Source organism: Xenia sp. Carnegie-2017, unplaced genomic scaffold (assembly GCF_021976095.1).
Source record: "Xenia sp. Carnegie-2017 unplaced genomic scaffold, XeniaSp_v1 HiC_scaffold_6, whole genome shotgun sequence".
Lineage (NCBI taxonomy): Eukaryota > Metazoa > Cnidaria > Anthozoa > Malacalcyonacea > Xeniidae > Xenia > Xenia sp. Carnegie-2017.
Window position 1 is genome coordinate 16042335 of NW_025813526.1, and position 11797 is coordinate 16054131.

At 31.9% G+C, this 11797-nt stretch overlaps 1 protein-coding gene across 1 annotated transcript; it reads right to left on the reverse strand.

Annotated features, from left to right (window-relative positions):
• Positions 1–5961: 5961 nt before the first annotated feature.
• Positions 5962–10660, reverse strand: LOC124457180 (the record flags this gene model as incomplete). The annotated part of the gene is made up of 3 exons (XM_047007463.1): positions 5962–6469; positions 6918–7158; positions 10534–10660. Coding segments are annotated over 3 exons (660 nt in total), but the record flags the coding sequence as incomplete, so codon positions are not given.
• Positions 10661–11797: the final 1137 nt, after the last annotated feature.

The following is an 11797-nucleotide window of genomic DNA, read 5'->3' on the forward strand; positions in this document are numbered from 1 at the left end:
TCTATAAATATCGCGTTTTATACATCATCATGAATTATTGTAGTTTTTCTAGCAAACTTCACAAGGAACATCAATATATTAAGTATTCTACATAATGCCAATAAAACGGTAAATTTAACCTACTTGAATCATGAAGCTATCGTTATATGTTAACTTAACATAAATATTTATTATAACTAAGTTAAACTTATAGAAATCTCTAAATTGCAATAGTATATAAGAAAAGAAACGGAATAGAGCTGTGATGTTTATATGGAGCAAGTTGGCTCAATAAGATTAGTAGTATTAGTAAACTCAAAGTCATGGAAACCAATACTGTATCCAATTAAATATGCATTGCAATTTTTTGCCAGAAGATTTATCTCATCAATCGACAAAATTTTGTCCCATATGTACACAGCATCTAAAATTCCTTTAAAACTGTCATGAATGTCAAATCCTCCACCAAGAGTGTCTTGATCCTGTCCAACAACCCATACCCCTCCTGCTAGAAGCGTTAAATCTTTTGCAATTTTTTCTGAATATTTTTGTTCGCTGTCTTTGTAAATGGTCATTTTTCCATTAACCTTTTGCCACGTGATCATAATATGATGTTCTTTTCCATCAAATATATCACTAATGTCAGTTCTAAAAGGTGTAGAAAAATTTATATGATATCAAGTTAGAAATTAACCATAAAAAGATGGAAAATTTTCGTTCATTTCTAGCTACCACTTTTTAAAGTCTTTTTTATTATGTCAATAACATTTTTTGTTGAGGAGCTACTAAATGGTTTAGAAAAAATCAAAAGATGACAAATGAATGTTGAAAACGGAAAAAGTCCATTTTTACTTACTTCTCCATCTCGAAGTACTTTTTTAAAGAATCAATTACACTTTAGGTAAAAGGAAATTTCTGTATACGTAAAACCTAAGTGAAAAATATCCACGTATAACGTCTTTTTTGAGATATAAAACATCGGAGCGTTATCATAAACGTGGCCTTCTTCTTCAAATGCATAAGATATTATCGATGCTTCTTGGGTCTGGTAATAATCATCATCAGACATTGTGATACAAAATGATATTGAAAATGCATTGAATTGCTCGAAAGAGTTGAGATATATTCCATATTGATGTGTATTGTCACCATCAAACTTGCTTGCCAGTCGTGGACCTGCAAGAAACTACTAATTCAACCAAAAGTACATTTTTAAAACATTTTTTTATGGAAAAAAGATGACATCAGGAGAAGGGATAGCCTAAAATTTTAGCAGGGTAGCAACGTACAAAAATGATACTGCTAATTTTCTAATACTGTCGCTCAAAGTTAAAATAGTACTATACGTACGCAAATGCGAAGGTGACCTGAACAAACAGGTGCAGTTATTTGGCACTTTTTTCAAACTTTAACTTCCTTATTTCATCATCAAAACGCAGAACGCACATTCTATAACTAATAGCTAAGTTTTTTTTAATAATTAGGTTAGGTCTATGCCCTAACTTATGTGATAGTTTTGTATTATATATATCTCACGTTGTAAATAACTTCCTTATTTACTCTGAGTTGTTTTTGTATTAATGATATTAATAAAAATAAATTTACATTTTTTTCCTTCTGGTAGGCATAAGCACGCATTGCTTCAGTATATTTTGGAATAGCCATTATTATAAAAGCAACAGCGACCCTATTTTCTTTTGTGTGATCTGGCCAATGGCTAAATCCATAATATCGAATGTCATTCGTTGGGGATAGCAAAATAATGTACATGATGGCGTAAGAGTATTTAGCCTACGTTTAACAGTCAGGTATGATAACAAATACCTATATTTGGTGAGTAGAAGTTTAGGAGTTTTGTTTGTTTAATTTTTGAGGCGTTGCATAAATATTTAAGCTAAGGAATATTTCATTCGCAAAGTTGGAGTAATCGAAGTGTAAATAAAATACCATCCGAATTACAATTTTCCTAACCTTTTGAAGTTAGTAAAGATAATTTTTTTGATCAAATATCTAGTCTTAGTCTTAAAATAATACAAGAAAGCGTTTACCAAATGAGCTTCTATAATATAAATAAATTTGCCATTAGACTGACGTCAAATTTGTAAATTTAATATTACCAAATTGTACAAAATTGTAGCGCAGTAAAACCTTTCAATTTAGCAAAGTGGTTAATTTTTGTGACCGGGCAAGTACGTGGTCTTTATTTTTATTCGTTCGTTTATTTCAATTGTAATAGCATCATGATATTAACAAAGAAAGAGCAAAGGTTGTATGCATAAAATATTGACTATATGAATAAAGCTAATACATTTAATGTTAAAATCAAAGACCCTTACCAATGCCACTCCTCCTTATCAGATGCGTGTAGAAAGCTATCAAAATTATGCTATAGTGATTGCCTTAGTCCATTTCAATAAACTTGTTTGTAGTGTAGGTATCCACTTTACACTTTGCAACCTTGCAGCAGTGTACACTGATTTACAGTGAGTTCAGCAAAATCGGACGTTGCGGTGCCAGGAAATACTTTAATTAATTTATGAACATCAGGCCCGTGATGACAAAATTGTGCAATTTCCTTCATTAAAATAATTTTGGACAATGATTTTTATCGACCATTAATAAAATAAAACTTTGACCTTACAGCAGATGATGTAGAGGAGCTACACCCTCTTAAAAAAGATTGGACAGCGGAAGCATTAGTTCTACAATGAGAACATGAAGTTCATCATCTGAAAAGTCCCTAATTTCTCCTAACAAGCCCATGTGGTAGAAAATAATTCACAAATAAACGTATGCTCAAAATTGGTTGAAGAGCAAAATTTATCACTACATACAAAGTTTGGTTACCACTTACAAAGAAAATATGATATTTAACATTTTAGTAAATTGTTAAAAATATAAGAAGACGAAGTACTTTCATGAATAAGTGATTTTTCTAGGCTATTTCTGACAAAGGTGGCTCATATGACTATATTTTTATGTATAAGTCATGAAACAGACCAGGGGCGGATCTAGAGTATATCAAATCCGTCGCGCGACCTATGTTTGAAATTCAAAAATTACCTATTCATAATAATTAAAAATTCATTAATTCCTCTTACTTTATTATCGCATTTATTTCGTGATGAAAATCCAGCTTTATTTATTATTGAAAACTAATGACTAATGCAATGAATATCTCGTTGGTAACCAGATCAGTTCAATTTTAATTGACCTGGAATAACCGACTGATAAGCGGGGTGGCTTGACTGGTTCGACGGATAAAGGAGTCTATGAACGCCAAAAACGCTTATTTCATTGGTCAATAGCCAGATCAGTGGACGATCTGGAATAATCTCGACCGATAAGCAGGGTGGCCGGACCTATAAGGGGTCCACTTGCTATCGTGTAATTGGCTCGTTTAAATTTTTGTCTTACTGTGATTGGTTTGACCAATCTCGACTGATAGCCAACTGAACTAACATAGTCAAGCTCACAGTCTGAATTGAATGTTTGATCGTTTCATAGTAATTTTCTAAAGCATGATAGAAACTAAACTACAATTAGATGGAATTTATTGAAATCTTTTACAAATTCATATATTGACATGAATGCTGCTTTCCAAACTGGGAATTTTTTCAAGAGGGTGAAAATTTTATGGATGAATTGTAAATGCTTGGCAAAGACGATCTCGCGAGCGACATGCTAGTCATTGATGTTCAAAAGCAAGCCAACATTGTTTTGAGTTTTATCAGCAGAAATTTACATCCAAAATCAAAAGTAAAGGACAAGTGAAGTTTATGCATGAATGCAATATATCAAAGACAATTTATGCGAGTGTGTGATGCGATTTATGCTAATATGGCGTATGGTAAGCAGATTGATGCTTCTAAAATTGTTGTTGCCGAAGGACTTTTAGCTTTGATTTCTTTAATGCTTGGGGTATCGTGGCCGTTATATGGCAGCGAAATCCTACATTCCTGCAAATATAATTCAATGAACAGAAAATCTGTAGCCATAAGGCGCCATACTATTATTTACTTTATCATAAACAAATTTTTGGGGCTTTTAAGTTTATGATCATTGATCATTCAATCATTGGACAGTTATGCTACATATTGTTTAAGATTTGAGAAAAATAACATTGATTACATGAGAAGCTGTTTACTATAACCTGTGATTTTGTGTATTCTGATCCATGAAGCTTTTTATTTTGACAATTTGACTGAAATGGTATTAAACCTGAGTATTTCACATACATGAAATGTTGTCCTATGTTACATATTGTCCCCTTTTCTAACTGAACACCTCATGTAGAGATGTAAAGGTGTGTTAATCTACGGCTCATACCAGATTGTTTGCCATAAATTCCAAAGGGCTATTGATGTATGAAAAGTATTTTCTATAAAGTAAAAATGTCTTCCTATGTATACAGATAAACCTTGAAATTTGGCAAAACAGCAAAGTATTTTTCATGATCACTAGGTAATTGTTATTGATGATCATTATAATTTATAATCTAAATTATTTCAGATTTACATTTAAACAAGCTTTGATTATTTGAAAAGATATTTATCATAACCAGTAAGCATGACACATAAACCATTTTTAACATTCATGTAATTATATAATTAAAGACATGTGGTTACATTCTGTTTGTATTTGATAATTCAATGCTACTAGTGATTGCTATATAGCACACCTGCAGAAGATAATAGTCTAGTGAAATGCCTAATAAACATTTATGGCATTAAGCTAACCTTAACTGAAAATTTTCACTGTGATAATTTTTGCTTAATCTTTGGCAGAAAAAAATATTGAGTTTTTCTCAAAGGGTGAATTTGCTTGCACTGATGTGGAGATGGGTAAAGGGTTACAATAAACTTGCATGGTTTAAAGTCTGAGCTTTTCTATATCTATGAACTGTCACTTATAGTACAAAATTTCTAACTTAACTCATTACATAGAGGTTTGAATGGGAGTCTCTAAAGGGTCTATGCCTGACAACTTGGTAGAAACTTTAAAGACTATATCTGTTTTTGAATAGCATTATTGTAAAATCAATTTTACGTTCCTAGACATGCTAACGAGCCATATATTTGGCATGATAAAGATTCTAAATATTTGGCAAAACATTCAAGTATTGTTCACTTTATTATTTTTTTTGAAAAAACGTAAGCAAAATATGTTGTTTTTACCCAAAAACGATGCCCACAAAATACATTTTGTATTGCTCTAAAACGCTGAAAATGGCATTTTCAAGGCTCTGAAATTCAAAGTTTCTCAAGGGAGAATGCCTCAGACCCCCTAGGTGCGGAGCGCCTCCGACGTTTTATGACTGATGTTCGACAAATCCTAGATCCGCCCTGAAACTGACCAACTAGAGTGCCTTTAGTGCAAGTTTGCAAAGTAATAATGTAACATTCGTAAACTAACCTCACAAATAAATTCTTACTTTTTTCACCAGTAAATCACAAATATTTTGCAACAAAATATTATATAAATTAAAGTGCCTGAGCATTAACCTTGTTCACACATCCTTATATGCGTCCGTATGTGAAATAGTGGGATATTTGCAAACGGAAGATCGAAAAGAATAATCAATCAAATCTAAAAAACGATCAATTTCTCCCTCTACCTCTGTTGCACAACTGACCTTACTGTTGCACAAAGCAATAGTCAATATGTCATTCTGACTCTGCAGAAATGGTAATTTTAAAAATTTACAAGATCATGCTCTTCGACGTTATTCTAATTTTGATTGTTCACTTGCACCAAGCAGCGTTCACAAGTTTATTCAGCTTCGAAATCTCGAAGGAAATACCTTTTTGAAGATTAAAAATAACTGAAGCTATGACTTTGTTGATACAGAATACAACACGACTGATAAGTAGAATATGTAATGGAAAGTGCTAGTTCCCTTATTTCCACCTTCAATGACCCGCAGTTTTTGAGTAATAATATGTTGGTGCCTTTCTCATAGTATTAAAGTTCTTTGATATATTCGATCTCTGTAATGCGATATTGCCTTATGCAATAGTGCGATATATAAATTATAAAATCCTGACGGTTTCATTCGACACACTTGAGACGCGGTGCGAGAAATTGATGAAAAACTAGTATTTTTTATAACGGTCTTGACGTAATCAATAACTAAGGGTGTTAATCATTTATGCAAAACAAATATTTTGTAAAAAAATTTTTTGTCAGCAAGAAAAATTATATAACTTCAACCATTTTGCAGCATTTTAATTTGTCAATATTGTGTAGCCATTCACCTCCTGGACTTCTGAATAATCCTGCTATGTAGTAACCACCATTTTTGCACGTTACCCATCCTTTTTTGTTAAACTTTTCACTGATGTCTTCATCGTAACAATCACCATACTTGTCTGGATGATTGACTGGTTTGCAACATTTTCCTTGCTCAATATTGTTTAATCTTTGGCCATTGGTACGAAAGAGTCCGTTTATAAAATAACCATAAGGGCAAACACCCCAAGTGTCATTTCTAAAATACAATATTGAAATCAAAAGAAAATGGCAATTTATCCATTTGTTCAAATATTCAATAAAATATTCTATAACGACATAGAACAAACTATGTCTTACTGTTTCTTGGATATTTGAAACTTAACGGTCTAACGACTTGGTTAAATTACATAAAAAAATATATCTGTCACGCTTTTTAGTTCATAAGTAGCTACAGAACCCAACAAATAAGTAAACTATTTTTGCTATGTGGGGAAGGCTTTATTTTCTTCATCAAATGCTGACTAATTATCAAATATTTTATAACAATAATGGCATAACAATCTTTAGAAAAGACATTGTATAAACTTACGAAATTTTATAAATGGCAAAATTAGATGTAGTAAATTTTTGCTTAACAATTTTTAATTACTTTTTTAAACCCTCGTCAAAGTGATATTTGATTAATTCTATCCAAATATACTCACATAGTTGAAGAGGTTTGCCAGCTAACATTTTGACATGTGCTACTTTGCCCTTTATGTATATTATTTGACGAACAGCAGTTGGCTTTTTGGAGATTGTGAATGCCATCAACGTTTGTATTGTTGAACTGGCTGCGCCGAAAACCAGTTATAAATTTGTAGTTGGACCCACAAGTTGACCATCCTTTTTTGTTAAATGATTTCTGCCAACCAGCGATTATGCAAGACTGTGGTTTACGAACGCCTAAAATGAAAAGTTCTGTTATATTCTTTATTCAAATAAACTGATATATTTTTCACGTACACTTTCTTTGATTTTGTTGTTAAGAAAACAATTATCTTCTCCTCATACTCTTCCTTATTAATGTGCATGCACTTAAAGCTAATTTTTTAATGAAAATCTTGCTTTTTCAAAATATAAGTACAACAATGAGAGAACCCTAAATAAGTTAATTTTTAAATTTGCTTACATACATGACAATCTATAAAAAAGTCAAAACGAAACCCCGATATTTGTACAAAAATATTTTAGAAAATTTACTGTGAGAAATTAGAGTCTTGTTAATTTTATAACATCAAATCCTGGCAAAGTAAACATTTTGCTTTGAACTTTTTTTTCTAAATTATTAGCTACTGTGCACATAGAAAAGGAAAAGACCACCAAAAAAGTATAGTTATGGTCTTTTTGTGGACTTTTATAACTCAATTAATAATAGTCCAGGGGCTGATTGTATAAAAACGTAATTAAATTTAACTATAGTTAACCCTAACTACCGTAGTTAACTCCTCAACTGTAGTTACTTAGCTGCTTGACTTAACTGCGTTGCACAAAACGTAGTTTGTCGGATAGTTAAGTAACTGCCTAGTTAACGTGCGTGGAAATTGCGTGGAGTGTTGTTTTCGTTAAATTACATAAGGTTTAATCAATTTATGCTTTGTAATGGCAGGCAAGTGAACTATAAAATGACTTTAAAATCAAGAAAAATCTCTTGGCTTTTGTAAAAATCTTAAAATATGGCAAACTTTTGTCGTTTTTACGGATGTTGATAATGCAAAAGAAAATTTATTAAACGTGAGTCGTGGTAACCTAGTGACATGGTAACGGGATCAAATTGTAGCATAACGGTGACATAACCTAACGGTGACATGGTAACCTGATCAAATTGTAGCATATACTTTGGATTTTTCTGAAGAAAATCGACCCTTATCTTCTGTGTAGTACAGTACGATGTTGATGAATATGAGTCTCTGCAAGGACTGCTTTCTTTCATGAACCAATTATATATAATGGACTTGGGCAAGCGAAACAATGAAATCTTCTCAAATTGATTCATATTGTGTTCTATGTACAAGGATTTAAATATTTCAATGGCCTTGCTTTCACAGAATTTAAAACTGAGAGTTTGAGGGTACCAAAGGAAAAGGTCGTTTCGTTTCTCTTTCTAACAGCTAAGTAAAATGCTTGAAAGAAATGTGTTTGTAAAGACATAAGTCACACATACTTGTAAAAGATGACAGTGATGGGCTTTTTTTATTATTAGAAAACATTTTTTGAGCCATCATAGTTAGTAGCCATGTAATCCAGCAACTGTCTTGCTCTGCTTGTGTGACATGCTATATTCACAGCTATACACAAAATACTTATTTGTTCTTAATTCTGCCTTGCAAAAAAATGAGTCATAAAAGCTATTGGGTATATTTGTTAATGAGCCGTAGCTATGAAACTCCACAATCCACTGTTCAGGCAAGTATCAACCAGAAACTACAATCCACTGTTCAGGCAAGTATCAACCAGAAAGCTATGGATGGCTTTACCAGTGTTTTGAGCAAAAAATTTAAAGTTTTCAAACAGGAATAAAATGAAAACATGCTGTTAAACTCATTTGAATCATTTTTGACTATTTCTCCTTTAGGAAGAATATTGTTTTGGATAATCTGGAACGTGTTGTCCCCATTTTTACGGCAATGCGTTACTAAGTAAAGCAGACATTTGTGATCGTTCTGAACACTATACTTTCTGAAATTCTTCGACCCAATAATTTATTTGTGTTTAAGCTGAAAAAGATGCAAAACTTGGCAGACAACAAACTATGGAATGCCTCAGCAAAAAAGAATTGTTCTAATTACAGATTATATGCTTTGTACAACCTTACAAATAGACAACTATAGTACATTCAGCCGTTATGGGACAACAGCATGTCCACGGCTATGTACTTGCATTTAGACTATAATGTTGACGGGAAAGCAAAGACGAAAGAGAACCGTCTTTGTGAGTGAGACGTAAAGCAAAATGAAAGAGAGAAAATTTATGAAGACATGAAAACACATTGAGCCAGGTAAAAATAACCAGACAATGGCTTGAAAACAGATAAATATCTAAACGAACGAAGAAAGAAAAGGCCTGATTAGAAATAGAATAACTAGTAGAGATACAATATACACAATAAACAAGGACGTCGTCATGTAGATTAAGGAAAGAAAAACAATCAAAGTAAACTATTAAAAGGGAGAGATGTAGTGTTTAACTTAATAAAGGGATACTAATTGTATGCGTGCATCCAAGTTGTTCAAGGTAAGAAAAAATAAGGAAGGTGAAAGTTATAGATTGAGGAGAGCATAAAAAATTAAACAAGAAAGAACAATAGTCATGAATCTTTATATAGTTAACAGAAATATAAACAGATAAAATGCTTTATTATGCTTTTGCTGTTCTTGGGTTTTCTTCAAGGAAGGGCTTAAATGTTGCAAGTTTTAACGAGGAGATTCGTTATTGTGTCATTGAATGACGTAAACATCATAAGAAAGTTTTTACCTATGAATGTGAGAAGTTGAGAGATAAATCTTTTCTATTCTTTATCAACCATGTTTACTATTCATTAAAGGTTCCCAAACTGACTTATTAATAAAATATTTCTCCTGTAACTTTTTAAAACAAAACAGTCACACCTTCTCGAATCTCGTTATCGCAATCACCCTCTAATGTAGTCTCATCAAGAACTACTTGAACTTCGCTCTGAAGTGACAGGTTTGGAACTTATTTAAGAACTAAGCAATTGAGCCGATGGCTTCGGTCAGACTATTTAGTACTGACGTAGCAAGTGCAAAGTTTAAAGTTTGTTATAAAATAAAGAATTATTCATTGCGAGCTGCAGCATTAGAACATAAATATACTTCAGAAAACTAATTCTTTTTGAGATTAAGAAGTCTGGTAACTAGTGTAAAGACATTTATGGATACAATAGTGTTGATTGCCGACACTAAAAAAGAACAAACACTGACTTTGGGAGTTTTCAATTCATTTTCTTTGTTTATTCCCAACAAAATGTCACTTTTTTTCTCGATGTAGAGGAAGTGCTGAAGTTATTCACAAGGAGACTATAATCCCGATGGACTCATCTGGCGCCACTCCTAACTCAAAGCATGATGATTAGGCACTTTACCACCTGCTCTACTGTACATATTATAGTGTCATTTTAATTGTATGCAATTGCAGTTTTATTGTTTTTAATTAAATGTTTTCGTCATGTTGTCATTGTAAAGTGCAAACTTATCATGAAGGCAAAAAGGTAGCAAATATCTAAACAAATTTTGCTGTTTCCCATATCCTGACAAAACTTACCTAGTTTTATTGAACAGTGTTTTCCTGTAAAGCCAAAAGGACATTGACATCTGTAAGGATCAGAACCAGGTCCGTCTCTCAAGTCAATAGTCGTTATTCCTCCACTTTCACAAATTTTTTCTTTGTTGTTTGGTATCTTTAAAAGTAAAATGTGCAATTAATAAAATAAGTAGCTTTCTATATCGAAATAATTCAAACCGTTGATACGATATTCCTTCGTACCTTTCTTTGTGGATTTTAAAATTCAAAGAAACTCCACTTGTTATCTGTGCAATGTTCATAGTTCAGTGGACGTGTGTGGATTAATTGACAAGTTATATCCCTTATCACCATGTCTTCACAAAAGTTAAAACCAACACAGAACGGCTCTTGTAAACATTTAAATGCACATGAATCTGCCGATGAGAAAAATGTTTCAAACAAAACATTTTCTCTTAATGGACATGTCTCTAAAATCAATGGCGATTTAAAAACATTTTTTAAAAACAAAATTTAAGATAGCTATAGATTAGATGACAAGATGCACTTTGGTAGTTTTCTCGTGACTCGAAATGGTCAAGGGATTGAAAGTATTTTTCTTGCTCTCAACTTAAATCATGTACATGAAAGGTGTATTAAAATGTACGGAAAATATCTGTGAATTATAAAATTGGGAAATAAAATTCAAAATTATGGCTTCAATTAAATTATCACACTTTACTAAAACTAACCTTTTTTCAGCAAACGCAACATGGATTTTTCAGTAATACCAGAACATACTTCAAAAACAATTGTGATTATATATGTAGTAATCTGAAAATTAAGTGACAGAGAGGAAAACATGTTTAAAAGTCGATAATATAGCACAACTTTGCGATTGTAAAATAAATGTAACTTCAATGAAAATGATGCATAGTCTATGCATGCATTTACTTATATACTGTCACAAAAGTTTTTAATTAAAATTTGTTTGAACAGCTGAAAAAAGTTTTTACTTTTTCTCTAAATCATGGATGTATAAATTCAAGAATATGGCCAAGTTTTTGACTGATTTTGAAATAAATTAACCGTGTGATCTCATGTTCTGTCACAAATTCAATATGAAAGAATGAAATTAAATTTTTATCGTTTCACTCTTTATTGATTTTTATGAAGTTCCCCACTAAATTATTAATCTCCGAGCGTGTTCTAAAATACATTGTTTTTCTTGCAATTTTAAAAATAAGAATTTTATTTTAAACTGTGATCAAGATTATTATTTGGTAATTTCGTTATTTCTTATGTA